This window comes from Petaurus breviceps, unplaced genomic scaffold, assembly GCF_028583685.1.
Source record: "Petaurus breviceps papuanus isolate PSGF00001 unplaced genomic scaffold, PetGlider_PUasm1.0 98, whole genome shotgun sequence".
In the NCBI taxonomy this organism is placed as follows: domain Eukaryota; kingdom Metazoa; phylum Chordata; class Mammalia; order Diprotodontia; family Petauridae; genus Petaurus; species Petaurus breviceps.
Window position 1 is genome coordinate 5,636,965 of NW_027187460.1, and position 15,282 is coordinate 5,652,246.

Below are 15,282 nucleotides of genomic sequence, written 5' to 3' on the forward strand. Positions count from 1 at the left end.
ACTGTACCCAGTGCATGCTGTGGGGAGCTCTTGTACTAATCCCAGAGAGAGGTTTACCACTGATGGATATGGATTTGGTATCAGAAACTAACATGGTTAATCAGAATATTCACTGGCTTCTTAGTTGGCTTATCTTGAGATGTGATGGATGGCCTGTCAAGTGTTATCATAACTCATTTATTCTTTTTACTCTCTTGTGTTACACATGTGAATGAATAATGCTTCCAGAGGAAACCTAAAATGTATTCCTCGTCCTCAATAAGAAACTTAGAATTTGGTACCACTTAGGTTGTTTTCATCTCTCCTTCAATTTGAAGATTATCATTTTATAATAAAAGTTGGTATAGAAGCTGATTTCTAAAGATTTTGCTTTTATCCCCATCTTATAGTTCTCTTGAAAGCTTTGGCAATACCCAGTTGATCTTTTCAAGCATTGAACTTGACTCATTTTTTGATAGAATTTATCTTGTATTTGTAGATTTTTTTTATTAGGATAAAGAAAGTTGGTCATTTGGTAGGTCTTGTAGGAGAGAAGTGTGGCAAACAATGCCTAGGTGGAATTCCTCCATTTTCTAATAGAATAATTGAATATTATAAGTACTGTAGCAGTGGAATATATGTGTATTGATAATAATAATACAAATTCTTAGTTTTACCCATCTAGTACGGTATTTCCAATTGAATCCTGCAGTCAGATCGCTTTTGGAAATACTATGTTGAGTCCTGCAGTGCAATGTGTAGAATGCTGGACTTGTCAAGAAGGCCTGAGTGCAAATCCCACCTCAGACTAGCTGTATGGCTTTGGGCAAGTCACTTCACATTCCTTAGCCTCAGTTTCCTCATCTGGAATAGCAATAACACCTACCTCTCAGGGTTGTTGTAAGGATCCTGTGAGATTATATTTGTAAAATGTTTGGCAAATAATAAGGTGTAATATAAATGCTAGATAGTATTATCATTATTATTAACACATTTTAGGAAAGACAGACAAGCTAGAACGTGTTCAGAGTAAGAGGCCAGGATGATGAAAGGCCTGGAGATCATCTCTTAAGAAGGATTTTTTTTCTAGGGTTGGGTATAGTTAATATAGAGATGATTGGTATGTACTACATGATAGCTATCTTCAAAAATATGAAGGCTTTTGATGTGGGAGAGAAATTATACTTGTCCTCTTGAACCCAGAGGCCAAAACAAGGAGCAAATGATATAAATTACAGAGAGTAAGAAAAAGGAAGGGAAGAAACCAGCCGTTATTAAAAAGTGCCTATTGTGTCCCAGACAGTCTGCTTAGTGCTTTAAAATATTATCTCATTTGATCCTCACAACAACCCTGGGAGGTTGGTGCTATTGTTATAATCCTTATTTTATAGTTGAAGAAAACTTAGGCAAACAAAGGTCAAGTGACTTGCCCAGGGTCACACAGCTAGTAAGTGTCTTGAGGTGGGATTTGAACTCAAGGCTTCCTGACTCTAGGCACAGCACTCTGTCTACTGTATCACCTGGCTGTTAATAATAATTAGATTTGACTAAAAATGGAATGAATTACAATGAGGAGGTTGTTGGTTTTCTTTCACTAGAAGTTTTCAGGTATGTTGTATGATCACCTATCAATGCTGTAGAAAGATCCTTAGGTATAGACTGGACTGGATGGTTGATAAGGTCTTTTCCAATCCAGGGTCTATTATACTTTTGTTTCTTGAATGGAAGAGGAAGTAATAAAGGGAACTGTGCTTTAGGCTGAATTTTGTTCACAAAGACGAACTAGTTAGTAAAATGGAAAGTACGGAAGTCTCATAAGAAAGTGCCCGTGTCATCCTGATCCGAATAACCAAGGAAAGGAATTATTTTATTTTATTTTATTTATTTATTTATTTATTTATTTATTTTTTAAAGCAATCAGGGTTAAGTAACTTGCTCAAGGTTACACGGCCAGTTATTTCTGGGTGTGGTGCTGAGTATCTGAGCCCGGATTTGATCCCAGGTCATTCCGACACTGGAGCCGGTGCTCTTACTCACTGAGCCACCTGGCCACCCCTAAGCAATTGGGGTTAAGTAACTTGCTCAAGGTTACATGGCCAGGTGTTTCTGGGTGGGTGCTAAGTGTCTGAGCCCGGGATTCAATCTCCAGGTCTTCTCAACACAGGAGCCGGTGCTCTTACTCGCTGTGCTACATGGCCGCCCCTATTCTTTTATTTTATTAACAAGTTTTTATTGATATCTTTTATTTTTCATCATCATAGTTATCCCCAGTATCCTTCTCCTTCCCCTCCCCTCCCCCAGAGAGCAATCTCATATAGCACATGGTGTTTTCTAGGTGGGAAAAATGTAAGTGCAACTGACGATACATTGAAAAGTCTTAAAACAAGTACAATGTGTAATATCTGTGGATCTCTGACTTTCACAAAGGGGTGGTTTGGGGATATCTTCTTATGTCTCTTCATTTATGTTCTGCTTGATCTTTATTATTTTGTTACATCCCCTTTTGATTTGGGGGGATGTGTTTGTTCTTTCTATTTATGTTGTGATAGTTGCTGTGTATATTTTTTCTTGGTTCTACTTATTTTCACTTGTAGCAGTTCATATAAATCCTTTCATGCTTCTCTGAATTCATCATATACATAATTTCTTAGTCCACAGTAATATTCCATTCCATTTATGTTTATGTCCCACAGTTTCTTTAACCATTCCCTAATTGATAGACATCTACTTTGTTTCAAATTCTTTGTTTTCATTAGAAGTGCCACTATAAATATTTTGGTATAAATGGGGACTCTTCTTATTAATAGCCCAAGGAAGAGAATTCTAAACCTTGTCAAACATATATATCCTTGAATAGTGAAAAGCTTATTTTATTTATTTTTATTTTCTATTTGAGAAATTTATCTTTTGTCTTTATATCACTTTCATTTTTGGATGTATCCCCACACCCTTTCCCTCCACAACTAATTATTCCTTGTAAGAAAGAATAAACAATGGGCTGCCAGGTGGCTCAGCGAGTAAGAGCACTGGCTCCAGTGTCAGGATAACCTGGGGATCGAATCCGGGCTCAGATACTTAGCACCACACCCAGAAATAATTGGCCGTGTAACCTTGAGCAATACTTAACCCCAATTGCTTAAAAAAAAGAAAAAGAAAAAAGAAAGAATAAGAAACTTAAAAAGCAATTCTGCAAAATTAATCAGTGTATGATCTTAGTCTCACATTATGTCATGTAACCATCCTACGTTCCATATTTCTGAAAAGAAGGGAGAGAGGTGTCTTTTTCCCTTGTTATTGGGAGGGCCTGAATTATACAGCATTCAGTTTTTACATTTATTTGTGTGTGGTTATGGGTGTTTTTAAAAAGATTTTTTAAGTTCAGGGTACATTTAAAAGATATAGAAATAGTTTCCTTATATAAATCCAAAGTTTTTGTCTTCCCAAGGATTACTATATCACATAGATTTTAATATGCTTGTAGTAGGCTGACTCTGAGTATTTTATGCATTTGATACTTATTTTGAATGAAACCTCTATTATTTCTTCTTGGAGTTCAGTACATGGCTCACAGTTTTTCTCTCCTGCCCTTTATACTAGGGGACTTCAGCATACTTATTAAATTTCCTTCAAATTCCCAAATGACTCAGTTCCTCAATTTACTCATTTAAGCATGATTACTATTCCGTCCCACCTCAGTCACCTCAGAAATGATCATACTTTGTGATCTGCCATAATTGAATAATGCACATCTCCATGTTCAGGAATTCTGAAATACCTTTATCTGACCATAATCTATTGGTTTTCTACCTCTTCCTCTGCCTTCCCTTAACACATCCTACTCTTTGTTCTTGCCTTGACTGTGACTGCAAATCCCTTGATCTTTTGTTCTCTCCTAGGCTATCTTTTCTTCACTTACCACTCTCTCCTATTTTCCCCATCTTGACCCTTTGGTGAACCAGTTTAACTCTACACTATTTCTTATCTTGAGTCTTGTCCCCTTATCATATCACCAGTTGAACTGCACCATGCCTCAGCCTTGGATGACTTCCACCATCTGCTACCTTTCTACCTACACACATACTGCTGAATGAAGGTGGAGAAAAATCACATAATTGTTATCTCTGGGTTCACTACTAATTTATGTTATGTAACCTCAGCTGGGTTCTTACTGCTGCTAGGTAATCTTTCTACACCTTCCTTGTCAACACACCATCACATTCTCCAGAGCAACTCTTCCACATTTTTAAATTTTTCCTCAAACATCCCATGGCTCCCCCATACTCCCACAGTCTGAGCTAAAAACCTTGCCTCATATTTTACAGGAAAAAAAAAAATTTGGGGTCATTTGCCTTAAGTTCTTTTCTCCCTTTTACTCATCTCATATGATTCAGAAGCCTTCTGCTGCTATCTTCTCCTTCATCCCTGTCTCACATAAAGAAGTGGACTCACTCCTTATCAAGGCCTACTCTACCTGTACTATCATTTCTTCCCATTTTCCCCAGCAGGTTGCCCCTTCTGTCATCTGCACTCTCTCACTTATCATTAATCTCTCCCTGTCTACTGACTTCTTCACTTCTGTCTGTGCACATATGCCCTTGTCTCCTGAATCCTCAAAAAACTCTCCCTTGATCCTTCCATTCCCACTAAGGAGGCCATCTATAAGATGCCTCCAATTTCTCTCCTCTCACTTTCTTCTTAACCTTTTACAATCTACTTTTTTACATGGTCATTCCATCAAAACTGCTCCCTCCAGTTACCAGTGATCTCTTTTATTGCTAAATACAATGGCCTTTTCTCACTTCTCATTCTCATTGACCCCTCTGCAGCCTTTGACACTATTGATCACTCTCTTCTCCTTGATACTCTCTTCTTTCTAGGTTTTAATACTGCTCTCTCCTGCTTCTTTTGCCCATCAGACCAACTGCTCCAAGTTTCTTGCTGGATCATCTTCTAGATCACACCTTTTAGTCACAGGTGTCCCGCAGTGCTTTGTCCTGAGTCCCTATTTTCTTTTCTCTCTATGCTACTTCATGTGTTATCTTATCACCTCCTGCGGATTTAATGATCATTTTTCTGCTACTGATTCTCAAATCTAACTATCCTGCCTTAACCTTTCTATTAACCTTCAGTTTCACACCTCCAAACTCAACACATCTAAAACTAAATGTATTATCTTTCTCCTTAAAACTCCCCTCCCACCCCAGACTTCCCTATTACTGTAGAGAATACTACCATTCTCCCATTTTTCTAGCCTTGAAATGTGTCATCCTGGATTCTTCGCTATCTCCCATATCCAGTTTGATCTTTGCAACATCTTTTATATATGACCCCTATTCTGATACATCTACCACCTCATGCTTGGACTATTGCAGTAGCCTACAGGTGAGTTTGCCTGCCTCAAATCTTTCCCCGTTTCACTACATCCTCCATTCAACTGCCAAAGTGATTTTCCTGAAGTGCAAGTCCTAAAATGATACCACAACCTTACTCAATTAACCCTAATGGTTTTCTGTTGCCTCTAGAATCGAATGTAAAATCTTCTGTTTGGCATTTGCCCTTTTTACCTTTCCAGGATTTTTATACCTTACTCTCTACCATATATTCTTGGATCCAGTGACTTTAACCTCTTTGCTGTTCCATGAGCAGGACTTTTCATGTCCGAGTTATAGTCATTTTCTCTGACTGTTCCCCAATTCTGGAATCATCTCCCTTTGCATCTCCACTTCCTGGTTTCCATTAAGTCCCTATTAAGATGCTTTCTTCTACTGGAAGCCTTTTCCAACCCCTCTTAATTCTAGTACCTTCTCTCTGTTCATTATTTTCCATTTTTCCTATGTATAGGTAATTTAGAAATACTTCTTTGCTTATTATCTTTCCTATTATAATGTGTGCTGCTTTTGCCTTTTTTAGTATTGCTAGTACTTAGCATAATCCCTGGCACATAGTTACTGCTTAGTAAATGTTTATTGGCAGACTGATTTTTAACCTGATAACCACTGGTGCCCAATAACTCCTTATTCTGCATTCCTACTGGATCAGTTGAAATAAGCAGTGAACTTTCTCATAGATGACCTACATTGTCATTTGCATCTAGTAGTGTGTCTATTGGATGATAGTCTCCTAGATCTACTTTGAACATTTTGAATCATTTTACTTGAGTGATGTAACACACTTCCCATTTTTCACACATGCCTGAATTTTAGTTTTTGGTACTTCTTGAACCTTTTAATGTGTGTTTATACCCTTTATTATATATACCCTGATTTACTTTCAGAATCTGATCATCTTTTTGAGCTGGTCTGAATATTAATAGTTAGTAAATAAATATTCTTTAAGAACCTATTGATGTATCTAGCACTATGCTAAGCACTTGATACAAATACAAAAAAGAAAGTCCCCTGCGTTCTAGGAGCTTACAATATAATGGGACAAAGTAAAAGTGAGAAAATAACCTAGAGCTGAAAGGGAATGGCAGTGTGAGGTAGGTCGTACTTCCTGGTAGGAAGTGAGGAGATATCTGTTTCCTTTATTGCCTGTGCTTATTTTCCCTCTTCCTTTTTTAGCCAAATGGAAAACAAGTTTCAAGAGGAAAATTAAGTTCCTGTGATATGTAACAGATCTATAGAGTTTTGGATTTACCCATGTAAGAAGGAGACATGAGTAGTTTTCCTCTACTGGTTAACTACCACCTCCCACAAAGACTTCCAGTCACTCGTGAAGTTTGTGGAGCAAGAAACAAATCAATTTTAAAAAATAAAAGTAAAAACAGACATTTTCATTAGATTATTCAACCAGTGTAGTTTTTAAAAATAAAATTTGTGTTGACATTTTTTCATTATTATCTACATTTCCAAATATATCTCTTTTCATTCTTCCTAAGAGCAATATTTTATAAAAAAGAATAAAAAATGTGGAAGCTAATTTAGTACACCATAATTGACCAACATACTGAAAAAGGTCGACATTATATGTATGTAGTATTCTGCTATACCTTTAGTCTTCTACCTCTATTGAGAAATAGCAGGAAGTATCTTTTCTCTCTTTGTGGGCCAAACTTGGTCATTGTAATTTCACAGCATTCAGTTTGAATTGTTATTTTGTCATTTTTTTTTTCATTTGCTTAGCCATTCCACAATCAGTGGGCATCTTTTTTTTTTCCCTCCTGTTTTTGCTATTGCAGAAAGTGCTGTTTAAAATATCTAGATATGTATAAGGCCTTTCTTTTTGTCATTGACCTCCTAGAGATAATCTTTGGGTCAGAGGTCTTGTACATCTTTGGCACTTTCTTAGCATTACATTAGGTGAACTGTTTCATAGTTACAGCAACAAGGATTTAGTGTGCTTCCCTTCGCACAGCCCTGCTACCATATTGACTCTTCTTATATTTGATCATCTTTGCTCATTTGCAGGGTGTCAGATGAAACTTAAGAGTTGTTTTGATTTACATTTCTGTTGTGAGTATTTATTTGGAGTATTCTTTCATATGATTATTAACTAGTTTGTACTTCTTATTTTGAATATTTCTTTCTCATATAATTAATTACTTATCTCTCCCAAATTACTTTTGATCCTATAGTTGTAAGTGCTCACCCAAGAATCTAGGCTTGACCTCTTATTTGCTGTTTAAAACTATTTTTTTTCTGTGTCTAGTGGTTATATCCAATGTATGTGAAGTAAAATATAGTATTGAATCATTAGAATCCTTCTCTGATGCCTCAACTTGATGAGCAGTGACTTGGTGACCTTCAAGACTAGGCCAACAATGCAAGACATGGCAGGTTCTGATAGGTTGCAAAAAACTTTGAAGTTAATTCCCAGCAGCGCAAGAAGAGGCTTGTCACTAAAAGTTTGATTGACAAATTTTCCTTTTGCTGTAGCAACTCCGTACGACCATCAATGAAGGCCCAGTTATAATATTTGTTGGTTGAAGGAAGATCCCTAGAAAAGAATTCATGTATCTTGGAAAACTTTGAATTCAGTTTATATGTTTAACATATTATAAAAATGTTTCAGCAATAAGGAAGTACTTTGATAACATCATTAGCTAAAGAATACTAAGAAAAAAAAGAATACTAAGAATATTGTTTTAAAACAAAGCTTTAGTGTATTTTAACAGCGTGCCTTGTTTTGGTATTTCTGCCTAAGAAGATATACCATCTCTCAAATATTTTAATTTTATTTTCATGAAGGAATAAAAAGAAAAGTGTATCATAGATTCACAAGTTGAATCACAGGTTTTTCAGGAATAAAAAGTCCTTGGTGTTATCTGTTCCAACACCTTCATTTTCCAGATTATAAAATTGAGCCACAATGAGGTGGTCATTTACCCAAAGTCATTCAGAGTTAATGAAAAGAAGAGTGAGTACTACAGTAAGGAGTTTTGTGTCACATTATGGATATGACAATAAAACATATGATATAAAATTCGGGAAAGCAACAGAATCAGACAGAATCACACCATCTTTATCTTTACCTCTAAAATCCCTGGCTCCCTTCAAGCAACAACTGAAATGACATCTTCTGTTGGAGGCCTTTCCTCACTCCCACAGCTACTAGTGCCTTCCCTCTGGTATTACCTCCCCTTATACTGTGTACATCTTGTTGTTTTTACCATTTGAATTTAAGCTAGGGTTGTTTTTACTTTTTCTTTGGGTGTCCAGCACTTGGCAGAGTGCCTTACAAATGCAGATATGCTTAATAAGTGCTGTTGATTAATCTCTTAAAGCCCTAAAGAATCATAAATTCTCAGAATTGAAAGAGATTCAGAGTAAGCACATTAATATGTGCTGCACCTTGTACTAGGCACTGGTGATACAAACCTAAGCAAAAATAGCCCCTCACTTCAAGGAACTTACTTTCTAGTGGGGGGAGACAGCATGTAAATAAATAGGTGCATAAAGGATACAGACAGAATAGATAGAAAGTAATCTTAAAGGGAAAGCACTAGCAGCTGGGGCCCCCAGGAAAGGCCTCCTACAGAGGATGACATTGGAGCCAAAGCCTGAAGGAAGCCAGGGATTCTGAGAGGTGGATGGAAATTGGGAGCAGCAGTTAAGGCATGAAAGACACTGAGCACAAAGTCACAGTGATGGGAAATGACACGTTCTGTGAAAGGAACAACAAACAGCTTGGTCTCTTCGGGATTGTAGAGTTATATGGAGGGGAAGAAACTTGTGAAATAGGCAGGGCTCTTGATTAAGAAAATCTTCCTAACAATTAGAGTGACCCAAAATAGGAAGAGATGTTAGTTGGTTCTGTTTCACTAAAGATCTTCAATCATGGGGCGGCTAGGTGGCCCAGTGAGTAAGAGCACCGGCCCCGGAGTTGGGAGGACCCAGAATCAGTTCTGGCCTCAGATACTTAACAACCACACACACACACACAAAACTGGCCATGTAACCATGGGCAAGTTACTTAACCCCAATTGCTTTAAAAAAAAAAAAAGATCTTCAAGCAAAGGTTTAACAAACCCTCATTGTATATGTGGGCTGTAGGGTAGGAAAGAGGCTGGGTTGTGTAGAGCTTTGAATGCCACCAGCTGATGATTGATCCTGGAAGTAATAGTAGCCAGGGTGTAACATGGTCAGGTCTGTGCTTTAGGAAAATCTTTTTGGCAGCTGGGTGAAGGTAAATTGGAGCAAAGGGAGACTTGTCAGTTAGAAAGTTGTTGAAATAAGATAATTTGAGTTTATTTTTAGTGTCTGTCATTGTTGAAAGAAAGAAAGAAATGATATCACTGTAATATAATTTATAGGAAGAAGGTGTGGCACATGTGCTGCACTCAAACAAAATTTCATGGCAGTTTAGTATAATACTTTAAAAGTATCATTTCTGTTCCCATAACAAGTTATTTTTGTCAGTTCAGAATGTTGCTACATCTAACAGGAATGAGGAAACAAAGAGATTCTTGGATATCACCTTTGAGGAGTAAATAAATTAGAATAACATACCCATCTTATACAAATGTTGTCAGATTGTTTCTGAAACCTCATCTCTTTTTGGAAACCCTCCTCTGCTCTCCAGCTCATCTAGATCTTTTCCTCCTCTATATTCTGACAGACCTTATTGCCTGTGATACATGCTACATTCTGCCTGTATTGTTATTTAAATTTTTGCTTTGTGTAAGTCTTGTCTTCCCAGGTAAATTTTAAGCATTTTAAAGACAGAGACCATATCTTATTTATCCTTTTATCTCCCACATCTAGCCTAGTCCTGAATATAGTAGATCTTTAAAAAATACTAGAGTAAAGAAGAAACTTTAAGTACCACAGATGTGTTAGAATTAACAAGGTAAAATTTTCATTAAGTGTATAAGTTCACTAGCTTATAAAGTATTAGCATTGATTATTTTAATAAGCAGCTTTGCATTTGAAAAACATCAGCATCATCCAAAGTATTTACTAAGCCTCTTAAAAGGCAATGCTGACAGTGGGTTTTGTTTATTAATGACTAAAAATACACAGATGCAAGACCAACATTCCTTTCTCCACAGTGTATGCACATGGATGTCATCTATGTAAAGTTTTCATTTAAAATAATTTGACAGCATGAACTAAACTACCTAGATGGGTTTTGTTTTTCTAAACATTACAAGAAAGGAAATAAAAATTTCCAATAAAATATAGGTATACTGCTTTAATTTGATAATGATAAAATTTCTAATGCCTGGCTTTAATGTAAAATAAATGTAGAACTTGTAATAAATGTTTGTAATAAGTATACTTTCTTTTTTTTGGGGGGGACACATTTCAGGGCATCATTCAGAAGATAGTGGACAGTCACAAAGTAAAGCATGTGGCCTGTTACGGATTTCGACTCAGTCATCTTCGATCAGAGGAAGTTCACTGGCTACATTTGGATATGGGTGTTTCCAATGTGAGAGAAAAATATGAACTAGCCCACCCACCGGAGGAGTGGAAGTAAGATTAAACTTTCCATTTTATTGTGATACCAACTCACTTCATGTTTTAAAATGTATTTGTGAGCCGGAGAGCTTTTGTTAACCTTGATTTCAGTCTCTTTTCTAAAGATGCCTCACAATTGACTCTTATTTTTCAATTATTCTGTGTAGCAATTCTCTTTTTCCTATACCTACAAGGTGGGTACCTAATTCCCTTGTTACTGTAACCACAGTTTGCTTTACCTCACTATACCTAGTAAAATAAGACACAAACTAAAAAAGAATGGAATGGTATTTAATATTTACATGGGGAGTTATAATTAAAAGGTTATCAAGATATCATCTTGCAGATGGCACTAATGAGGCTGGTGCTACAGTGATATGGATTATATACACATCCTATCCCCCTCTTTTTCCTAAGTTTCAGATTGATAAACTAATACAAGATGTTTTTCTTAGAGCTGATAATGCTTATTTTTTTTAATGCTTCAGAGATATTATAGATATACATCTAAAATTATAGATAATTTTATCTCTTTGGTAACTTCCTCCACCAGCTTTGATAACCCTCTTACAGCTTAGTAGATTTTCGTTGAGTGTTGCCTCATCTTTTAGAACAGCTTATTAATGGGCCTGTCTAAGCTTAGTTTGGCTCGTTTTCAAGCATAGTCATTTACTGCTATGGTCTGCCAAAGCTTATGTCCTGTGGTAATAGTCTTTGAGAACTTCTTCACACCATGATGAAACATCAAAATAAAATTCTATTTGGGTTATAAAAAAGAATGGTGACATAGTCTCTGCCTTTAAGAGGTTTATGCTTACAGTATTCTATAGGACCTTTCCTACTACATATAGCATTTCATCTTAGAATTCTCTAATGTACTTATGTAAAATTATGTATTATATTGCTTTTGGTTTTTTTTGTCTTAATTGTAAGCTCTATGATGACAAAGATTGTTATATTTAAACTTTTTATTTACCTCAGTTCATAGTTTTTGTAAAATGAATTTGAAATGTAAATGAAATGTAAAATTCATTTCATGAATGAAAAAATAATTGTAACTGTAGTTAGAAAAATGTTAGGTGCACAGTAGAGGTCAAACATAATTGCTTGAAAGATACAAAGGTGGGGGGACTTAAAGCTGTATGAGCAAGGATTAGTAGAGAAGGTATTATATAGTTTATATTTATATTATATTGCAGTAGAGAAGGATTAGTATGAGCAAGGATTAGTAGAGAAGGTAACACATGGACTGGACCTTGAAGTATGGGAATAATATAAAAAATTGGAATTAGAAGGCATTATATTCCATGCAGGGAGGCTGGTATGTAAGACAAAATCCATCAATTCAGTCATTCAATAAGAACTCATTAAGTACCAACTTTTTGTCAACTGTTGGGGATGAAAAGGTTAAAAGAAAATAATCCCTGCCCTCAAGGAGTTTATAGTCTGAGAAGACAACATATGCACATGAAATAAATACAGAATAAATGTATGTAAGTAAATATTGGATAATTTGTGGGAGACACTGCTATAGTACAGCTGGGTCAGAAAAAGTCTCATGTAAGAGGTCAAAGTGAAGGAGTACATTCTAGACATGGGAAATAATCTGTGCAAAGGTATGGAGACAGAAGATGAAATGTCATGAAAGGAATAGGGAAAAGACCAGCAAAGAGTATATAAAGGGGGAGTGCTAAGGCTATAAAAATAGGTGGGAGCCAGGTTGTATAGAGCTATAAATGCCAAACAGAATAATTCATGTTTGCTTCTGAAAATAAGGGAGTTTAGAAACTGGAATTTATTAAATAGAGAAGTTCTATAGTCAGACTTGTACTACCAGAAAATCCCTTTGTCAGCTGAATGTGGATGGAGAATCAGATGATTCTCAGATATATTTATCTTGCCATAACCTCTTTTCTGACTTCTTGTCCCCAACTACCTTTTGGACATCTCAAACTGGATGTTCCATAGACATCTTAAATGTGCATGTCCAGAACTGAATTCATTACCTTTGCCCACCAAATTGCTTTTTTTCTTTTGCTAACTCCCTGTAACTGTTGAGGGCATCATCATACTTCCAATTACCCAGGCTCACAGAGCAGGTGTCATCATTGACTCTTTACTCTCTTTTCACTGCCCCCTTCCAATCTGTTGCTAAGTTCTGTCTCCTTCACCTTTGTAACATCCCTAATAAATGTCCCCAACTCTTTTCTAATACTGCTACCACCCTGAAGACCCTCATTACCTCACATCTGGACATTGTAGTAGCCGTCTGGTTGGTCTTCCTTCCTCAATTCTCTCCCCACTTCAGACCATTCCACTTAGCTATTAAATTGATATTCCTAAAGGCTAACCCTATTCAGTAAGCTTACGTGGTTCCTGTTGCCTTCAGGATCACATATGAAATCTTCTGGTTGGCTTTTTAAAGTCCTTCATAATCTTGCTACTTCCTGCCTTTCCAGTCTTCTTAAACTTTATCTCTACACATTCTACAATCCAGTGGTTTGACCTCTTTTCTGTTCCTTACACTATTGCCTTCTTTAAGTCTCAGCTAAAAGCCGACCTTCTATAAGAATTTTTTTCCCTCTCATTTTTAATGTTACTGCTTTCCCTTTGAGATGATCTCTAGCATATCCTGATTATCTTATTTGTATATAGTTGTTTGCATGTTGTCTCTCTTATTTGACTGTCAGCTTCTTGGCAACAAGAACTGTTTATTTCTTTCTCCACCCCCTTTCTTTATATCTCTGGCACTTTGCTCTGTGCCTGACAGTTTAGTAGGTGCTTAATAAATTATTGTTGATTTGATCTGACTTGGAGGATGGATTAGAGTGAGGAAAAGACCTGAGGCAAGAAAGCTAAATGGGAGGCTGTTGGAATATTTTAGGCTAGAGATGAGGACCTCTGGAACTTAGGTAGCTGGGAAGGGAGGGATAAGCATTTGTATAGTGACTCATGGGTGGGTAATCTTTGGCCTCTGGTGGCCTTCTAGGTCCTTGGGTGTGGCCCTTTGAATCCAAGTTTTACTTAAATCTTTTTTATGAAGTTAGGATTCAGTCAAAGGGGCTGCACCTGAGGACCTAGAAGGCCACATGTGACCCTGAAGCTGCAGTTTCCTCACCCCTGGATAAGTAAGTGCCTGCTCTGTGACGGATACTATGCTAAGAACTTTTACGAATGTAGTATTTGATCCTCACAACAACTCTGTGAAATGGAGAATGGTGTGAATGGAGAGAAGATAACTGATGCAAGAGATGTTGTACATGTGAAATTGATAAAATTTGGTGACTATTTGGATATATGAGGTGATGGAGAATGAGAAATCAAACATGATTCCAGCATTTCAAACCTGGGTGACTGGTAGAAAGGTGGTATATTTGACAGAAAAAGGGAGGTTTGGAAATGGGTTAGGGGTGGGAGGAAGGAATTTGGGAGGAGGATGGGGAGCAATAATGAATTATATTTTGATTATATTGATTTGGAGATGCCTGTAGGACATTCATTTCAAAATATCCAATAGGCAATAGGTGATGCAAGACTGGATCTCAAGAGAGATGGGAATTAGCTCTCTCTCTCTCTCTCTCTCTCTCTCTCTCTCTCTCTCTCTCTCTATATATATATATATATATATATATATATATGTGTGTGTGTGTGTGTGTGTGTGTGTGTGTGTGTGTGTGTGTGTGTATATGTTTGGGAGTCATCCATGTTGACATGATAATTGAGACTATGGAAGCTATTGAGGTTAATGAGAGAAGAAAAGGGCTAGGACAGTCTTAAAGTACACTCACAGTTTAGGGTGTGATATGGATAATGATGCAGCAAAAGAGACAGGGAAAGAGCAGACAGGCAAAAGGAAAAACAAGGCAAAGAAAGAGTAATAGAAACTCACTTCGTAAAGGAGAAACTGATCAGCAGTATCAAATGCTGGGGCCAAGAGGGACAAGGATTTGAAAAAGCCCATTGGACTTAACAATGAAGATAATATTAGTAATTTTGAGGTGAGAGCAGTTTCTGTTGAGTGATGATAGTTTTCTCATTTTCATTCGTTTAGTTTAGTTTTGGGTTTTGTTTTTTTTTTGCTTTTTGGAGGGGGGAAGGCAGGGCAATTGGGGTTAAGTGACTTGCCCAAGGTCACAAGGCTAGTAAGTGTTATGAGTCTGAGACTGAATTTGAACTTAGGCCCCCCTGACTCCTGGGCCAGTGTTCTATTCACTGCACCACCTAGCTGCCTCTTCATTTAGTTTTAAAATAACAAATTACCATGCTTACATGTATACCCTCAGATTTTTTCTTTTTGGTCTTTGAAGTATATTGTAGCACAATCCAGATACCTGATATAGATAGATAGATAGATAGATAGATAGATAGATAGATAGATAGATAGATAGATAGATAGATA

The 15,282-nt window shown here is 36.7% G+C and overlaps 1 protein-coding gene across 8 annotated transcripts in view; it reads left to right on the plus strand.

Moving 5' to 3' along the window:
- The window catches only part of PTK2 (protein tyrosine kinase 2), a 439,876-nt gene that overhangs the window by 160,931 nt on the left and 263,663 nt on the right, over positions 1-15,282 (plus strand). For all 8 annotated transcript variants that reach the window (XM_069081220.1, XM_069081223.1, XM_069081221.1 and 5 more), the window contains one exon: positions 10,732-10,898. In XM_069081220.1, the coding sequence (XP_068937321.1) occupies positions 10,732-10,898 (167 nt within the window). The remainder of the gene's footprint in view (positions 1-10,731; positions 10,899-15,282) is intronic.